At 36.7% G+C, this 20,811-nt stretch overlaps 1 protein-coding gene across 1 annotated transcript in view; it reads left to right on the forward strand.

Moving 5' to 3' along the window:
• The first annotated feature begins 2,965 nt into the window (after nucleotides 1-2,965).
• Nucleotides 2,966-20,811, forward strand: part of LOC121309039 (ras-responsive element-binding protein 1-like) — a 67,477-nt gene continuing 49,631 nt past the window's right edge. Inside the window, exon 1 of the mRNA XM_041241890.1 lies at nucleotides 2,966-3,275. Within this exon, the coding sequence (XP_041097824.1) occupies nucleotides 3,236-3,275 (40 nt within the window). The 5' untranslated portion in view covers nucleotides 2,966-3,235. The remainder of the gene's footprint in view (nucleotides 3,276-20,811) is intronic.

Genomic DNA, 20,811 nt, shown 5'->3' on the forward strand with positions numbered 1-20,811 from the left:
CAATTTGTCACCGAACAGCAAGACAGTACAAACAGGTGTTCATCTCATGTGACTGCGAAGAGGGGGGAGGGCACACAACAGAGATGCCATTAGAAATACAGTAGTAAAAATACTTATACACTGCTTCAGAAATTAACACAGTTTAGAAGTAGCACGTACAAGATTACGGCAGGAGGATTGCCCTAAAGAAACCATATTGTATTTAGTTCAGCCAAGATTTCCAAGTTTGGGTAATTGGTGGTGGGCGGGGGGAGGGGGGAATCAGCGAGGCGGTGAAACTAGACTCTGACTCTGGCTGTTGCAAAAGGGAGGCTCTGTGTCTCATCAGCAAGCTGTAATATTTCACCGTTGATGATGCCCAGTCTTCCTGTTCCTGGTTACCATGGGATCATGGGTGATGAGCTTTTGTGATCGTTTGACGAGGGAACATAGTTCCCCTAGCAACAAAGTTAGGCTTGGATGCCTAGGAGACGTTAACAAAATAGCATCACACTAAACTGGAAAAACTATTCAGTGTTTACTTCGGTGATTGTATTTTTAGATGGAAACTGCGCTACTCATACATTTTGTTAAAGCAGATATCGTAGATCTCTTATATAAATAGCATAATCATGAACGACGTGTGTTTTTAAAATGTAAACCACTTGGATTTGATTTTTTAACTTCATACGACTTTGTAAGGTTAAGCAGCCTGTACTGCAATACAATAAATACAACAGAATAACATTCTAATTTATAATAGTGTATAACGTAATGTTTATATTGGTATATATTTTAATTTTAAATAAATACAATTATTACTTTCACTGTTACCCAGAACCGCACATTGTCTGAGCTACTCCAATTATTTTTTTTTTTTTTCTGCATTCAAGGTTATTAATTTATTATATAATGCATGTACTAAATGTCAGGTGTAAGCTAAAATTGCATCATACAACGAAACCTCAATTTGAAAAAATACAGGCACTTACCTCAAATATTAGGTCTATCCATAAAATAACCAATTCTGTTTGTTGTAAATGGATTGCATTTGGGATAATGCAATTTCAGATTGTCTATTTAAAGATGAAATTATCATCTATTTTGGGTTAATATCTCCTAAGAAAGGGACTCTGTCCAACACAGATACAAATTGGGGGTCTCTAATACCTTAGGACCAACACGGAATCCATGCCTGCTCTGTCATGTTGACAGATTGCACTGAGCAATGATAAGTGGGAGATTTTACCTAATTAAGTGTTGGAAAACTACATCTACATCTTAAATGCCACCAAATGATCTGAACAACAATTTCCACTAGATATTGGAGGCAAAACTTTGTTTAAAAAAAAAAAAAAGATTTAATTATCTGATGGTATACTATTCACAACCACACACTAATTTCAGGAAATGGAATATACATTACATATGTCTACAAACTACAGCATGTTGAAACATCTTTGGTTTAATATTGTGTTTGAGCCAGGAAGACTTACTTTTCTCATCTGTTTGTTCATTCTAATGAATCTGTGTTCTACCACCTGTTACAGTATGTTACAGTCCAAGTTGATTTTAGAGAATGCCACAGATATGAACAACATGACTATGTCTTGTAATAAATACATATTATAAAAAAAGATATAGTGATGAGCATATGTATGCTATTTTGTATAATATGTAGAGAACCATTCAACCAATTCTGATAAAACTTGGTAAGGTAATTAATTATCACATGCCACTAAAAGCATTAGAACATGTGTACTAATGACCTTGCTTGTGATTGGTTTGGTAAAAGGGCTATATCTAAAAAGACTTGTGCATGTTATTTTTTTACAAGAAGTTATGCCCATCAGCCCATCAATGCAAGCCATAGTTTTTCTTGCAATGGAGACTACCAAAACCAAATTGAAATTTTTACCTGGCCATTTTGAGGGGTAAAATGTACAGATGTCCCGATCGATCATTGTACATTGGTCGTTAATAGATAGTACTGTGGGACAGTTTACAAATTTGAAATTTATGATGGGCTGATTGTTCACTTCAGGGATACTGAGATATTCATTAAGTAAGGGGTCTGAGTGGAGTAAAAACAGACAATAATAATTAACCTGCATAGACTGGTCACAGTACTTGTTGGATGTGGGGATTGTATGTAATGAGGGATTCCCATAATGTTGGTGGCTTTTGGTGGGTAGCATACATTGCTTTACATAAATATAGTGTAGCATCATTCTAGTGGTCTTTTTTATTAGGGAGTCATATTATTATAGAAACCATTTAATTATATGTCTCCCTTGCAGTAATTTGCTTTTCTTGGTTACACCTATATTTTTTGGTTAGCTATGATGGTATAACTTGAACTTTGACATTTCTGCTGTGGATTTTGATTTAGCAATTACTGGGCATGTGCATCAACACTAAATTATTGTAGTGAACAAGCATATTATGCTGAACCTCTTGACACCAATATCCACATATATATCCCAATATGAATGCAGTGGTTCTGTATTAAGGGTCAGTGGTAGATGCAAGTTATTGGTAGAATGATACCCTATTATCAGCTGCACAGTATGTTTTACTGTATAATAAACTTGCATGTAAACGATGGTCAGGCGCATGAAGTTAAAGTTACCTCTGACGCAACCCCCCCCCCTCCTTGGATTGGTTTACCCTCCCCTCATCCATAAAGTGATGCTGCCAGTAACGTGCTATTTTAATGGCAAAAAGTCGAACGAAAACTATTGACTTAGTTCCTTCTATCTTTTAATATAAGAAAGGCAGTGAGAAAGCAGTTCGATAAAACTTTTTTTTTTGAGAGAGAGAGAGAGAGAGAGAGAGAGAGAGAGAGAGAGAGAGAGAGAGAGAGAGAGAGAGAGAGAGAGAGAGACCCCTCCTGCTGTAGAGATGATGCTTGTAACTGGCTGCAATGTAGTAGTGGCAGCCTCAGTAACACGTCCCCCTGGAGACTAGACTAGCAGGAGCAACACGTGATGTGTCTACTTATCAGGTTTAGGGAGAGGAGAGAGTAGGCGCTAGAGACCGAGTGACAGAGGTGAGCGAAATAAGAGACTTTTTCAGTCTCCCAGACTCTTTCTTTTCATTTTCCACGTTTAGGAAGAAAACGTGAGAAAGGGAAATAATAAGTTAGTGAACTTTGCACACCCTCAGAAACGCCATTTTGATTCCTCTCCGGAACAACTTTGCAGTTTTTTTTTTTTCTCTTCTAAGTCCATCATCACCGTTCACCATCATCATCATGTCTCGGCGCAAACAGCCCAACCCCAACAAAGTCAAACGTAAGTACACGGATCCCTTTTCAATGCTGCTTTCATAACTTTTTTTTCGATTATGTTGCAGAGCTGCTTTTGTAACATACAAAAGTTGAAAAAGCTGTTGTGATGATGTTGGGTTTAGTTTTCGCAACTCCCCTTTCCTTCCTAGCTTCGCCTGGACCTGATGCTCATCCATTAACTGTCTGAGCTCAGGAATTCGGTTTGGTCTTCCCAATGCACATTTATTTTTTAACTACGTGGGATGGTGGTTAAATATGTTATAAAAACTGCATTCATCGATATCCTTCGAACTTTTTCAGACTTCGGAAGGATGCAGTGTGCTGAAGTTGAAAAGGTACAAAGTTTATCCTTCTGTTGCGTGGAGCATCCAGATCTATGTACTTTGATCAGCTCAGCTAATGCGGAGGGGCTGTGTCCTTTGCGTTTTGACCTTGTCGAGCCCATTGCTTGTTATTTAATTGTATACACTTACCTAATTTAAGGTAGTTTTTTTTTTTTTAACTTATTTGATGTATTTTAATTGAATATTTGGGTCATATGACATTTCGTTAATCGGACGTGGGTTTTAAAAAAGGATAATCTAGGACAGACATTAAGCATCGTCAGAAAACAAGGAAGTTTGGCTATACAATAACAACATATAGACCATTTGCTTTTTGATGGTTTGCATTAATAACTTGATATGCAAATATATAATGAATGTTGTTTTTTTCTTTTCTTTTTTCATAAAGAATCACAGATAAGACATTCTTAATGTCAAATGAGTCTTGAATTGTTTGAGTTGGATTCCTTGTTTTGTGGGACTGAGAATTAGTTTTGTGCAGATGATGAATTGACCAGTTTTGTCTCTTGGGAAACTGCAACCTCGTTTCATTTTCAGTCTGTTTGGGGTAATTACGTGGATGTTTTTATGCATTAATCCTTTTCACCTTTTTATTGGACTATCCATGTCGTTCTAAATTGTATGTAATTAAATGTTTATCTATTTATTTATTTTATTTATTTGTAATCTTTATCAGAAGTAGTAGTAACACTGGGGTGTTGATTAAATTGTATGCTATATTAACTGGTGAAATAAGTATTTTTTTTTTTCTCACAAGAACTTTTGGGTGATTTAATAAGAAGGAAAGTTATTGTCCTTGTTCAGTATATCTACCCCTTTTCTTTGCTGAAGTAGTGTAAGATAGAATGAGAGCGAGATCCGGATGAGCAGTTCACATTCCATTACGGAATTCTGCAAGGCTTTGAACAGCAGCAACACCCGCACACACTTTTGCACAAAAAAGAAACAACTTTTGCATCTGTAGTTTGCTGTCGAATAGACTTCTGCTGTGGTTGTCAGCAGTACAATGTGATGGATGTTTGGAAAAATGAAACGACTTTTAAGAATAGGTCGGTGCAGGGTTGGATTGATTGAACGTTTTTTTTTTTTTTTTTTTTTTTAAAGATTACTTATTTATTTTTAAGTATTTGGCAAATATGTTTTTAGTTTCTTTCAGTATTAAACGATACAGTATTTCATGTTAATGCGAGAGACTGAAAGACAGCGGGGATCCATCATCCCACGATTAGGCGCTCTGAAGTTCTTCGATACAATCACTAAATGCGCATTCCAGTTATACATGAGCAAGTTATTTCAGAAATTCTTACAGGAGTTGTAAAAGGTTGGCAGTGGTTTTAAGGTTAATAGTTTTTGAAAGATTTTGTTTTCTTCTATTAAAGTGAGTGGCCCATGCCAAACTAGTGTAAGCAGTTTATTTAAAATGACAGCATCTCTGGTGGGACAGCTAGCTATATAATATATATCTAAACACATTTCACAGTTTCTAATAGCCCGGAACTGTACCTTAGGGTTAAAAAGTTGATTTTTGTACCGTGGATAACATCTATGAATGTCAGTGAATCTTGTTTGCGTTGATGCTTGAACATCTCTTTGAGTGACTGTGCTTGAGGGGAGTGCCTCCATTGTGCAGTTAGTGATGTTTGTGGTGGATGTTCTAAGCTGAGTCATCTTGCACAGGTAGTGCAGCCATTTTTGTTGCTCATTTTAGGCTACCTTTATACTATGACCTCAAGGTTAGGGGATTTTTCAGTTCTGTTTTGGAGAGATCTGTATCATCTATAGTCTATATCATCCAGTACATTACTAAGCTAACTTCATCTTTTACTTTGGAAAGTAGTTTAGTCAAAGATATACTTTAAACAGAGGTTGCAGTCTAGAAAGAAAGGTAAGTTTGAGATTATTTGGCAAGTTGAGTTGTGCGGGTGGGGTGTACTTTCAGAATCTAGGTGTATGTTCTAGTTAGTACAGTTTATATTAATGATTGATCCATAATGTGAAGCACTAAAAGTTAGACTTTTTTATTGTTTCATTATCTTTATTGATTTGGATTTTTAGTTGCATCAAATGTATTTTGTGAGCAGGTAGTTCTGTTATCTAAGGCAGCCACAGTAGCAACTAAATAACGCACAGCTATACTCCATGGTAGCCTTTTAACATGCACGTTAATTTATGATTTTTTAGATTTTTTAAACATAATACTTGCAGAGTTATGTCTTGAAGTTTTGATACATTTTCCATGTGGGATTGTTTAATTGAGTTTTGACCTGAATGTCCTTGACTATCTGTCTCATTATACAGAGGTTCAGTGCTATCCGAGCATCTGATGTGTTTTGGAAGGTGACCTGTGCAGAAAGACCTGATGCATCAAGTTTTGCAAGTTTCTTTGTGATTGTCCAGTCTGTCTTTTTGTTTATCCAGTTTTGGTTTTACAAATAAGATGCAGGTGCAGTGTAAATGTGGCAAAGCATCCAAACTGTTTAATCACAAAACAAGTGTAGATTTTTAATGTCTAGGATGTTCTACAATTTTTAAAGGAAGCCATAAAGGATAGAGCCCTTTTAATTTTGAACGAAGAGATAAAAATAAAAAAAAAAAACCACAAAGTCTTACTGTAGTTGCAAATTCTGAAATGCAAAGTTTTTGCATCAAAGCCTTGTATAACCATGCAGCAATCTGCCTGCCTTGCAATTAATAGAACAGCGCTGAGACAAAAGAAGTAGGTGATGGGCAGGGATTGTTTGTTTGCGATTCAATCAATTAGAAGTAGGATACTTTGAAAAGTCCCAGACTGCCCAGCTGAATGACCCTACTGTGATTCACCTGTAATCTCTCAGACTTCAATAGATTGGTACTAATAGGGGTGGGAAAAGCTATTGTGTAGCCCCCCACCCCCTGAGTTATTGTAAGATTTAAAAAAAACAAAAAAAAAACAACTGAGTGACTGTCTGTTGGCTGACATCCCTAAGGACCTTTCACAGCCCTACAGTACTCAGTAACTAATATAAATAGATTAACTCTTGTTATAAGAGCTCTGTTTTTGAAGAGACTCTTTTTATATATAAATAAAACATTCAAAATCCACAAATAGAAGTATCTTGATAAAGCATGCCCCACTAATTATTATTATTATTATTATTATTATTAATAATAATAATAATAATAATAATAATAATAATAATATTGGGGAATGTCTGATGAAATAAAATGTACAACATTATGTACTGTACATCAAGCAGTTCAAATTGCACAGTATATGTGCTTAAATGTTGAAAAAAAATCTCCCTTGTTGGCCTGAGGGTCCAGATGGGCTTCCCTCTTTGCTGCTTCTCTATTTATAACACATCTATTTTAGATTAAGATTATATTCCATTGCAGAGCATGGGTGCGGGTCTGCAAGGAATGAGCTCCCTGGTGCACTGTAGCAGTTGATTTGAAATAAAGTGGTTTATTTTGATTTATTTTAACTGGTCACATAGAAGTTTCCAATAAACTTTGAAGCAATTTCAGATCCGCAGACCTACTTAAGGAGTAAACTGTACGGAACAATGAAGATATATACAGTTATGGTCTAATACATTTTAGACACAATAAAATATTCACTAATGCTGTACTGACGCTCAGAGACCCTTTGTGTTAGAAAAGACCAATTATTATCAAACATTATTGTGGATGTTCTTTTTTTTTGTTAGACCTTCAGTAAATTCTGTTTTTTTGGTGATTGTGGTAAGATCATGTGAAACTTCTTTTATACCACACTGAAATAAACGTGGAAAGGTTATGTGCGACAATCTAGTATCTAGCTATTATCCAGTAACCATTGTATAAATATAGTGGAAGAACCTTGGGCATTTATGATGCTGATACACTGACTTCAGTTTGTAATGAGACGCTACAATTTGAACACTTGTTGTTGTTATAAAATAGCTTTCATGGAATCAACCGCCATCGCTGAGTAAGTGCAAAATAATTTAAATAGGTGAAAATGTGTTAAAAATGCAAAAGCTGCCAATGACAAATCCATGACATGACAATTCAGCATGACAAAAGCACAAAATGTGTTGTGGTTTGGTACAGGATATGAACATTCTTTAAGCAACAGAATGATTGTTTTTACAGTTTAATCTGCATTTTGTTGTGGTTCTGACTTTGCTTAAATGAGAGTGACAGGCACATATACTTAATGTAGATTTAAAAAAAATAAGAAGTTATTATTTATAGTCGTTCACCTCTGGAGGTTTAAGTCTGGTTCATATCAAAAGTTAAGAGTTTGGTGGTCAATGTTTTTGTTTCAGAAAAACCTGACACAACTTGCCACAATTGTTAGCCGTTATTTGAGAGAGGATAATTTTAAAGTTTATAAAGTTTATTTAAAGTTTATAAGATAAAGTTAGAGAAGCTTAAAGTAAGCATTACACAGAAACTGTGCATCAGTAACTTATAAATGGGAACCAAACTGAAACTTTTATTTTCAAGCAATGTTGTGAAGTTTGAATAGGCATAATAGATGCTTTGCAATGCAAGAGGTGTCTTTTTACAGTTTGATACAGTTTTTCAGTTGATTGCATATTTGGGAACACAATGTATAGTTAAGCAAAGAGCACAGTAAGTGAATGAGGAAATGAACTGAGTCCCGAGTGGATAAACATATTTGTGGTTCCTACAGTACAGAAACTGTTTTGAAAAAATATGTCCCATCTGTCTTTATCTACATGCTAGTGTGCAAGCCTTTTTTTAATGCACATGAAGGTGATCAACTTTATCATGATACAGATAGCTCTAGTTTTGCATTTCCAGCCATGGCAGGTTTGTATTTACAGACTTATTCATAGCATCCAAAAATCCTGGCAAATGCATACACTGATATATTTCGTTATTGAGTGTGCTAAACCAGTTTCCTGTAAACGATGCCCAAACGCACTTTATCAAAGCAGGCAATAGAGGTCTTTTTATGTCCTTGAAATCAGAACTTATTTAACTTTCTGTGTAAATGTTTTGTAGGACTGCAATATGTCAGAGGTTAGTTGTGAATTTTTTTCAGACACTAAAATAAACACAACATAATATATAGTACAGTTCAGGGTGTTGCATCTGCAAGGGATAACTTTCGTTTGTGTGTGTTTTTGTTTTTTAAGAAATATAGTGAATAATATTCATAATTCTTGCTCTTAATTTTGAATTCTGGATTAGCCCATAAAATAAGTCTTTCAACTGCAAAGAGTGTGGTTAAGTAGTGGTTGTAATACAAATATGAATCCTGCCATCAAAAGACAATGCAGTCAACACACACACACACACACACACACACACACACACACATATAACTGCACAGCTTTCTAAGTTTCAAATGCTTGCAGTACAGTCCAGTGCATCCTTAACATGGGCACAATCCTCCTCCACATGAAATAAGCCAGGTATTTATAGGGGGTTCAAAGTCTGCTCGCTGATGTGTTATTACTGTGAAAGAATGCACAGAACACAGCCAGCACCTGGAGCCCATAGGGGAGTGGGGGATAGGAAGTGAAACAGGCTGTGTACTTCTTTTGCATGATGGTCTCGCAGAAAGATGGAGGAAGTAACAAGACAAGAAGCAACAACTTTGAGTGTCCTTTCTGCTGAAAGGGGGCCATGGGACCCAGTGTTTTTAACTAGATAGAGTGAAAGGAGAGAGGGTGGGGTTGGGTTGAACATCTTTACAGATAATACGGGGATGGGGGGGGGGATCTGGCTTAACATCCTTTACATGAGAGAGAGAGAGAGAGAGAGAGAGAGAGAGAGAGAGACAGACTGAGAGACTGCCTGCCTGCCTCTCTCCCTCTCTCGCTTCTTGCTGACTAAACAGTTTTGTCAGCTGGCAGTTGCTGCTGCCTGAGGATTTGCGATAGCTGCTAGAGGTTGTGGGGGGAAGGGTGGTACTTCCAGCCAGCACTTGTTGCTTTAGTAGTGAAAGAGGAGGCATCTTTCTTACCTGCCTTTTTAAACCAGAAAACAACGATTTTCTGTTGAATAAATTCAAAGTTCATATAAAAAGTAAGCATAGAATTTAAGTAGATGTTTTCTGTTACTACATTCATATTCATTTGGTATTGCTTATGTTAACATAGCATAAACCGGCCTATATAGAAATAGATGTTTTCATATAACCTTATTTTGGACTGGTAAACGTTACTCCATTTACTGTACTCTAGGTTGTCCTAAGTGGAGAAACAGCCCAAGAATGTTCCAGTTCTTAAGAAACAGTTGTAAACTTATGTAACTGAATTGAAGCAGTTTCAAATGTTTAGCTGAAAGGGTTGTTCTTCAGGTTTTGTATTAAGGCCTGTCAGTATAGTAAATAAGATAGCATGATAATATCAGTAGTTACCATTCTGACAATGACAGGATTAAATGTCAACCAAAGGTTATTCTTTGGGCAGAAACTTGAAGCACCTGCACGTTCTTTGGTCAGGTTTATACAAATGAAAAAGATCAATTTTGGGGAGCAATTACTTCTAAAAGTACTAGGATGATAATAATTAGAAATGCTGTTCAACTTAGGAACCTGAGGATTTAAGACCGTTACTCATTTTTGTTGCAACAGTATGGTATTTGTGGTGCTTGCTGTACCTACTTTTGAAGCAGCATGTTTGCAGTAGTAAAATTGAAGAAAGTTACAGTTAGCTTGTTTTTTTACTATGTATTAGTCAATCCGTCTCCCTGTAATCAATGACAAGTTAAACTGTGCTTAAGTGTTGCTTCAACAGACTGAAATTGTTTTTTGTTTTTGTTATTTGAAAGCAAATTGTAATTATGAGCTGTACTGATTTGCATTCATGAAATGAATACACCATAATTGCGTAGTGTGTTCTTTTGAAACATCCTTTGGGTATGATGCAGTTCATAATGACCTATGACACATAAGTCTTGTTTACGGTTTCCTAAAAAGCCAATATTTTTTTTGTTTGTTTGGTTTTTTTGTTTTAAGTAGTTAATGAAACACAAAAGAGCCCAATGAATAAAAATGAAAGACAGCTTGGGAATGACTGTTCTTCAACACAATATGGTTGCTCATTGCATGCACACACCCACAAACATAGTACAGGTGTGCGTGTGTGACTTGTGTGAGTGAGTGATTCTAATATCAGCAGCCAGCACTTCTCACTTACATTCTTGGTGCAGGACTATTTTTTGCCACATGCCTAGAATGCGATATGTTAACACTCCTGTGAGTCCCAGAATTGCTTGGCTGCCCCTTGCCCTGTCTGCTCCGAACTTCCTGAAAAGGTGCCATTGTTTGTTCTGCAAACACTGGGTGTAGTTTGTTTCCAAGGTGACTATAGTCTTCTTGTTGCTTCTTGGCAAAAAAGTTAGCTCCAAACACCTGAGAGTATCTAGCCTTTGAAAAGAGGGAAGGGAGTGAGGATTATTTAAATATGAACAGTGCCTAGGGTAGACAATAGTCTTAAGTAAGATTGAAACCTTTGGATGAAAGGTGGGGTCTTTGTAAATGGTGATTGTACAGTTGTACAAAGTCAAATGTAGCTGAAGTTTAACCCTAAGCTTACCGAAAATAGTTTTATTGGTGTATAAAGTTAACCATAGCTGAGATGAGGAATTAAATGGTGAATGTGGGTTTTTGCCACTCCATTGTATTTAGATTTTTTTTAATTGCATAAAAAAAAGTTAGACATTGTATTTTCTTGTAGCACTTACTGTGTTCTGAAAAATATGCTTTGTAACTTGAGCAATGGATAGGGGCATCTCTTTCTTTTCATAGTAACATGATGTACTTGCTCTTTATCACAAAATAAATCCCAATGTAAAGGTTATTGTCACTTACTGTCTTTTCAGGAACATTGTGTCTGTTAAGTTTTATAGATTACCAAGTGACGTGTTTAAGTCTGTCTACTAACTGTCAAAATGAATTGGCTAAACATCCAAAAGTAATTCTGTACTTGAATACCAGTCAACATACTAATCCAAGTCTTTGTTAATGCAGCTGACATTAGGTAATGAAATTAGCTCTGCTATAGATTCATTGCTGGTCCAACAGTACAAGTAGCAGCCACAGTACATACAGCACTTTATACAACCAATTTAACTAGCAAGCCAGTATAGTAAATGATTGGTACAGAGAGATGTATTTCAGTCTCCTTGTGGCCTAATCTGCTGTAGTGCAAGTGTCAAGAGTGCTGATTGATTCAACTCTTGATTTCATTTTATTAAGACTTTTGTTGTCAGTAGGTCTGGGCAGAAGAGGACTTAATGCAGACAGTTATCAGCTCAGTCAGAGGACCACAGTAAGAACCTCAAGAGAAACCTGAAAGTGCAACACTTTAACCTGATCAAAGCGTACTGTGCCACCTGAGTTTTACAAAAAGATTTAAAGTTTTTTTTATCAGATTAGTTTTTATTTTCACTGTTCTTGCTCCCAGAGCTGAGAATTCACTTTCCATTCTATTCTGCATTTTGTGATGAACGTGTGCTGTCTGCAAGTTCTGCAAAAGCAGCACAATTAATCCAGAAAGAATCAGATACATTTTACAAAGGATTAACACATTTTTACCACTGAAGCACCAAGATCTGTTGTAGATATGAAATGCACTGCTGAAATCAATTTTACTGAACATAACTAAAATTGCAGCTTGCATAAAACAGCATGTTGCATAAAGTATTCATTGAATAATCTGCTCCAATATAAAGAAAATAAACAGTGTTGATGTACAGTTTATGTCTACACTTCTGTGCTCAGGTTTTTGTTATATACTGCTAGGATTTAAATAAATTCTGATTTTGAAATGGACTTGGAAGTTAGTTCGACCAGTTAGAGTATCTTTATGCAGGAACAATTAAATATCCAGACTCTTGTGAACAGGAACATGTCGCAGGAGACTGCTTTGTCAGATCAGAAAAAGCATCAAATTACTGGTGGGGACCACAACTAAACCAGCAACCATTCAATCTTAACTTCATAGTAACAACTGATTACGAATGTATCTGTACCAATTGTTGAAGCACAGTTCAATTTGAAATAATATTCTGTTTCCTTGTTTATATTGCAACATGTTTTGCATCACCAGCCTACATTGTAAAAAGCTATTTCTGTTCAGTAATTCTCTAATTCTCCCAGGGTCAAATATAGCACATACAGTACAGCACTGTCTCATTGCTGGTTCAGTATGCTGGAGAAAGGGCTGCTATCACACCAGGGGGTTTCATTACTGCTTGTGTAGCAATAAGAATAGGCTTGAGTTTGATAAGTTTCCTGTGGGATCAAATGAGTATATCCCTCCTACAAGATGCTGTCGAGAGAAAAAAGAAGGCGAAGTTTTCTGCTATCTGCTTTACTGCGGTTCATTCACAGGTTTCAGTAAACATTAACGACTTATCAGACCTGTGGGAAACTGGTTATGCAAGGAACACAGCACTGGCAGGAATGCATAGATGTTTCCGCTGAGGAGGGTGAATGCGCAATCAGTAAAGATAAATGATGAAGCTGGTAATTCTATCTTCAAATACTGTAAATAATGTAATTTTTAAATATATTTAAAGCCACTCCAAAATACAGGAAGCGAACTACTGTTGTGTACATGGAGTTCGTGTGATATAATCCCACTTGAAGGAGATGCCAAAGGTGTACATTTTTATTACGGTAATGTTGAAAAGATTTATCATATTTGAATCACAGTACACTAATTGTCTTGTCGCCTGTAATAGACTTGATAATATAATGACAGAAAATAACCACAATAGACTATGTATTTAAATGTGTACAGATTTTAAAAAGAATGGGGCGTTTATTTTTATTATATTTGTGAAGGGATTTCTAGTTCTATTCCAGTTACTGGTTTACCCTTGAAAAGTCGAAGGATTTAGCACATCTTGTAAACTGGCCCCTAGGTGTTAACTTTCAAGATCTATGCAACAGAAAAACAATGTATCAGTTATTTGGGGTGGGGGTTGGGGAGTGGGTAAGAAGCTGGAAGACTATGATGTGGGAGCATGCGAGACTGGGTTTAGCAGTCTCAGTCTGTGATGGATGACACCTTCTGCAGTAACAGTGCACTGCTGTCTGTCAGTCTGTGAACTTTGCAAACAGAGCTTTAGCAGCTGGGGCAAGTCTGCTGATTGGTCCAGCAGTGGCACATGGGGAGGGGTAAAGCTACTACAGCAACAGTTGGCTGATGTTTTAGCCTTGTACTTTGGCCTGCATCCTCAAGCCTGTGTATAGCTGTGGAGTGGGAGAGATTAGCTTGGAGGACATTGCTGGATAATAGTTTCTTAGGAAATACAGGTGAACTTAGCTGTACAATTTTTACCCTGACTTCTCCTCTGAACTTTCATTACCAGCCATTGTAATATAGTATGTGCATGTGTGTGTGTGTGTGTGTATGCATATGTGTTTAACAGCAGTTACTGCTGTCCTTAGCTTAGGTAGTTTATTAATTTAATTATTTCAGTTTTAGGGCCTAAACTAATGCATGCATTATATTTGTATTGCAGTACCACTGGAGTTCATATGGCTCCACAAGTAAATTAAAACATAAATAAATAAATGCACTTCATATGTACTTTTTAAGATGGTGGTCACAACAGGGATAACCATTGTCTGTTTACACTGTTATCATCATTATTACTGTATCAGTACAAAAGTAGGTCTAAAGTTACACATCAAAAACAGTACTTCCATTCTCCAATATGACCTGCACAACCTGTCAGTTGCTACAGTGCCTGTTTTATAGCTGAGCAGCATTGTACTGCACTGTTGTTGACGCCAGTCTCCAGTCGAACAGGATTGGTGAGGCCTGGTGGATAACTTCTAGTCCCCATGATCATTTTCTCTAACAAAACAGTATTTTTCTACCTTTCAGACAAGTGGCCACACCCTGTTCTATATATGCTCAGAAGGGACAATAGTCTTGCCTCCAATTACCTGCATAAAAAAGAAATCCTGTTCCCTTCACTTACTTGTAACACAGTTTTCTAAAGAATGGGTTTCCTGGTTCTTTTGTTTAAAAAATAAACCTTTTTTGCTTCCACCTCCTTCTCCTCATCCTGTACCATAGTCTACATCGGTCCATCCTGTTTTTGTGTTTTCACACTAAGTACATGCAGTACTGTAAGTCAGTCCCTTTTAATAGTTGTGAAGATTCAGTTTGCCCCCTTTGAGGTTTGAGACTAAGAATTAACTGTAATATCGTTCACCTTTCAGAAGGTTGTGTTGATATCTTCACTTGCACCTGAGCTTCGTGGTATTTTACAAACATGGTATTTTACAGTTCTTTGTGAGATCTGGTAACTAGTATTCCTGTTTGACTTCCTAAATTAAGTTGAGTTCCTCTGCTTTTGTGTCCATGGAGGCCAGAATGGCTGCATTCAGTGCAAAATGTTTTGTGCATCGAGTAGCTACTTAGACCAACATTTCCTGTAACTAAAAAACAGCTTGACACCATGACCAGTTACTTCTTCAAAGTTAGCCCAGCCAGCCAATAGACATTGGCCTCCTTCAATTTATAGACTGAGCAGACGCTGTCCTACCTCATGAATGTACCATTTGTTGCAGAGAGGACAACTGTCAGATATAAGCAACAACAGCCTGCTGTGCTCGTGAGCACCATAAAAAAAAAAAAAAAAAAAAAAAAAAAAAACCTCAGATGATGCTGTTTGCGGAATGCTATAGTTGGAGGTACTGAGAAAAAAAAGAGAATCTTTTCCATAAAGTGATGTTCATTCCTTTCTCCGCTAAAATAACATGCATATTATTCGCTGGCTTATTACAACCACATTGTGTTTTTGTAGACAGTTAGGATAATTCCCAAATTATTTGAGCACATACTTGATGTGTTTACAGGTACTTCCGGGCATTATTAATATTATTTATTATTTGTTTGGCAGGCGCCTTTATGCAGGTATTACAACACTATAGTAACCAGCATAAGACCTTTTGTGTTACTAAAATTATGCTTATTAAGTACTCAAACAACAAGAAGTAAAATGTATTTGCTTAGATCCTTCAGTAAATCTTACAGTACATACATTGTTAGGCTGAAATGACTAATCTAGCAATTTTGCCAAAAACAAAACACTGCATTATTGAAAATGTAAAGGTTCTGTCAAAAGCACCTGTGCGGAATGACAGCTGATGTTTCTGTTGCCAAGGGAGGCGTTTACTGCCTTTAGCCTGCTTGACTTTTAACTCACAGTTAGCCAATACCAAGCCATATCCTGAATAAGAACACCTGGAAGTGTTGGTGACACAGATTAAAATACCATCGTGTAGGCGTGTTCTCATGCAAATATTGAGAACAACTGCATATACTACAAGTGGAAAGATTGAGTTCCTAGAAATTCAGGAAATTTGCAATTCTTTTTTTTTACATTTTCTGTTGGATGAATTTTGCATGGTAACATATGAAAACTACAAGAATATTTATCATTGTTATGATATAACCTACTGAATGCCTCAGTAAACAGTTCCAACAATTTCCTTATAAGGATGTCATGGGGTATAGCATAGCGAACAGTCAGTAGAACAGGTTAAACAGGCCTGTCAAAGCACTCTTGCAGCTTTCTACATGTTGGAAGCCACTAATCTCCCCCATCCCCTCCCCCCACCCCTTTATCAAAAGCTTTTCCATAAGAAATGGATATTCCACAGTGATGTGGAACAAGCAATAAACAATAGCTCTGCCAACTGTTCTGAAACCATCAGTTTTGCTCTTGTCTGTGCCTGTCATTCTGCAACATCACAGCATTCTTGTACATCCATGCCCTCTATAGGCTCAGCAGAGAACAAAGTAAGAAAAAAAGTGTGCTTTTGAACAGATATTAACTACTGTACTGGGTTGTAGGAAGATAAAAAGAAAATACTGTACTGATCTTTTTCTCGTACGTATTGTGTTGGCACAAGAATATCTTGATTCACATGCATTTTCTCTGAAAAACACAGTTTTTGTTTTTTTGTTGAATGGCTCTTTTAATTGATGGTGCATAGACAAAGGCTGCACATAATGATTAACTGATCATCAGTAAATGTTACAAAGTCTCCACAGTAGGGCTGATCATGCCATTCAAAATAAATAATTTCAGTTTTACACAATACATGTTCATTTGCAGTAATAAACACATACATTCATAACTTTTCTGTTGTGGATTTCTACATCAGTTTCTAAAAGGATTCTGTATGCACTTGCCACATCTTCAGATCCCCGTCATGCATGTCTGTTCAATCTGTTGATCAGGTCAAAGGTTCAGAATGAGCCAGAGTCTCCTGTCGAATGCATTCTAAGGGCAGTATAAGCCTACACTAGGGATACATATATTACAACTAATGGGCCATTGATCTTACCGTCACCTCTGCACTGTTAAAATTTTTTGTTAAAATCTACTTTTATTGCATGTTGCTTAGAAAAATACTGTAACATTATTGGAGGGTGACAATATGGGCACCACTGTTTTTGCATACCACATGTGTGGGTAAAGCATTGTGTGCTTAATTATGATTATTAATCTAGTGTGATAAAATGAAGTGAGCTACTGATTTTTGTTTGTTTGAACGTTAAAAGATGTAACAATAATAGCTTAAAACTCAGGTTTAAACGAAAAACAAATTGTGTAAATTGATGTTCACTAGATCAGGATGCTGTTAGATAAACTTGAGCTGCTGTTTCACTGCAGTGTTGTCAGGGCTTATTATAATAGCCTTTATGACAGTTAATTGGACTGTCTTACCCACTTCCTAAGCTTATAAGCCCCAGTCTGTCTGTCCTTTCTTTTTTTTTTTTTTAATTTGCAGACTTATTTTTATATTGAGAAGCTAATTGTTTATCGTGGCACTGTAAGTGAGAAACTTTACAGTGGAAAACATTGGTTTGAAAAGGCAGTTGCCAAAGTAAGCACAAGATAGCTTTCAGGATAATGGATTGAGAGGTGGTCAGTCTAAAAAATGTGTGGTGTGTAGGGGGGGGGAGTATTGGTGAGAACATATCACCAGATATTGAGGTTAATATTATTGGTAAATGCTAAAGCTTATAAGAAACTCAAGTTGTCGAAGAGAGATGACTAGTATAAATAGTGGCTTCATTTCTGCTATACAGTCCCTTCCATATATAGAAGCACTCTCACCCCAGGGTTCCAAACTAGGACCCTCCCTTGAATTCCCCCTTTGAGTGGTATAATCAGTAAATTAGTATGCAGACTAATTCTGTTTATACTGGGCTGCAGCATGTAATGTATACAGTAGGTTTAAAACAAGATCTTTGGTATACTACAGTAGGTAGTTATACATCTTTTGATAGTTTACTGTATAGTTAGTTATACATCTTTTGATAGTTTACTGTATAGTTACTTACTGCTCTTAATACCTTTTTTATAGTCAGTGAAACTGCTGGTAGCTTGAAGTTTTATTTACGGAGATATTCACAAGGCTTTCGTTTAAAGTAAAGGTGATCAGGGACTGAAGCACTTTCACAATTTTGTATAAGTAATGCCGTTTGTATCGCTGAAGAGCTTTAGTCTATATTAGGGGGGGACATCTGGTCCCCAGGTATCACAAAGATCTCTTTAACTGTGGAAACTTGTAAGGGAACTAGTACCTTTTTTTATGAATGGCAGTTTTACATGCATATAGCACTGTGGTTTATTATACTTAGTCTCAAGTGAAAGTTAATATCAACAGTCTGTATAATAGAAAAACTGCATCAAATAAACTGATTTGTCATGCATGTTGTCTAATAGCAAGAATATGTTACCAGCATTCTTTGTGTTCCGTTTGTAGAGTTGCCAAATGTTCTTCTATTGTGTAGATTCCTAGTACTGTTCAGTAGATAAGCAAAAAACAGGAAAGGACCAGTAGTGCTGTAGTTCTGAACGGCAGGGTAAGAAAAGGTTGCATACAGTAACTAAGTCTATGTGAAGTTTTCAACAGTGCTGCAGTACCAAATTACTTGTGTCACATCCAACGTATTGTATGTAAAACACTCCCTTGAGAAATCAGGTAGAGAGAGTATTGGCCTTCATGTCTGAAATCTTTTGTTGAAAGTCAGTTCATTTGGTTTTTCCAAACACTGGAACACCTCGGTCGTGGGGAACGGCCCCATTGTTTTCTGCTTGCCTTCATTTCGCATGCTGCAGCCTGAGCTGTCTGCCCCCCTCCTGAAAAGATGTTAGTAATTCTCCTCCCGCTACAATGCAGGCGTGAACCACGCATGCCTTAGAAAGAGGTTGGCTTTGTGCAACAGTAGAAAGACTTTGTTCTCAAAGATATGCCTGTGCTTGTACTGTAACATCACGACATGTATCTACTATATTGAATTAAGGCTAGCCTGGACTGTGAAATGACTAACTTCCACATAGTGATTTATGAGACTGGATGTAGGAGTTTACTGCTGTTTTTAGAAGGAAAGCAAAGTATGAAAAAAAGATTTGTTGCCAAGCAGCACCTGCAGACATAAAGTTTAATGGCCATTTAAATTTAACTTTACCCCCCCCCCCCCCCCCCCCCCCCCCCCCCCCTTAACCGACAACATGACAACATTATGACTCCTGTTGATTTTTGTTTTGAAAGTTGGGATTAGGTAATCTGCATCTCATAGGAACTGGTTGTAAAAGGGTTTTGCAAAAATATTTTGTATTCAAATAACTATTGTTAAAACTATGTTGAAAGAAACACTATGTGTTTGTTTATATTAAATGCAGGATACTGTAAGCGACCAAAAAAATAAATAAATACAAATCTAATTTGTTTTCCATGTCATAGGTTTAATGGTACAGTAGCATAAAACAGTGAATTAAAAATGTAAATCTTTGATGGAGTGCAGAGTGAAGGAGTAACAAGCATTGCACTGAGAGGCCTTGTTGGAGGTGCAGCTAAACTGAATGACTGACACAGCCTGGGGCAAAAATCATTCTCAGATTTTGCAGAAGCACCAGCATGCTGTCTGTTTGCTCTGAGTTATACCTGAAACAAGTGTTGTTCTGAACTTGTAGAGACAGTGTTCCCAGAACATTGCTTGTGTTAAACCTCAGCTTCAGGTCCTTGGTTACAACCATTTTGTGCTGGGTGGCAACTCGGAGGCAGTAATTTTTCCCCAGACTCATAAAGCAGCCATAGTTAGTGGCTGCTGAGATCTTCTTAACATTAACTTATATAAATCATACCTGGGACCACCACCTGCAACAAAGCTATATATTCTTTTACCTTAGAGGATGTAGCTCTCTTAATATAAGGAGGTTATTGTGTGAGGAGCTGGGGGAGGTGGTGGAACAGTAGTAAATGCTGGTTTCAGTCTCAGGGTTGTTGACCTGTGAAAGTAGCAGGGAGCTAAAGCTGTGCAATTAACGTGGTGACGCTAGAGTAGCAAATACACTTTATAAAAGATGTACATTTTTAGAACTCCCAGAGATGTTTTTTATGAACTGTGAATGTTTATGAATGTTTTTTATTCTGTGATGTAGTACCAAATAAGCATGTAAACATTTCAGTTCCTGTAAAAGGCCATTTAAAACAGGAACTTTCTCTCTCTCATTTTGTTATTTTTGTATTTGTTATTGTTGTAATTTGTCTGAGTCCCATTGAAGAAGAATCAGATATTTGGAAAACAATTTGTTGGAAAACACTTTTAAATATCGTTTTGGTGTCATCAATGTGTATACATCTTGGCTCTGATTTTGTTTCTGTGAATTGAAAATAATGTAGAGAAACAGTAACTGTAATGGTGATGCTATTATCTGCATCTTATTAGGTTGGTAATGATTTAAAGGGCAGTACCATGGAGGAAAAAGGCAGACTGCAGCTTTGAATTATAAGGCGATGGAAGTCAGACAGAATTACTTTTTGTGCTGTACATCTCTGCACTGTGCTTTAGAGCAGGCTGACAGTGTTAGGAGGGAGCATTGGGTTCCCTCAAAATAGAGAACAATTTACAGTGCTCTCACTGCATTTCTTGTGTGTTTTCCCTCAGATTTTAAAGGGTGTGTCACTTTTCAAAGTGTGTGAAAGGTATTACCAGCCAGTAAATCTACTCAACTTTTAGTCATGCATTGTTTTCAGAAGCATTAAATTATAATAAAATTTTAATTGACACGCAATATAACAAGCAGCTGTTTATCCAAGGTCTTGTGTTGAGTAATGCAGTATTCATCTGCAGTGACCCATGTCACTATATAAATGGCCTGTCTAACAGAAATGTTTAAATGAAATACTTAAATGTTCTTGGCCTT

The sequence above is a fragment of the Polyodon spathula genome, chromosome 3, assembly GCF_017654505.1.
Source record: "Polyodon spathula isolate WHYD16114869_AA chromosome 3, ASM1765450v1, whole genome shotgun sequence".
Taxonomy (NCBI): domain Eukaryota; kingdom Metazoa; phylum Chordata; class Actinopteri; order Acipenseriformes; family Polyodontidae; genus Polyodon; species Polyodon spathula.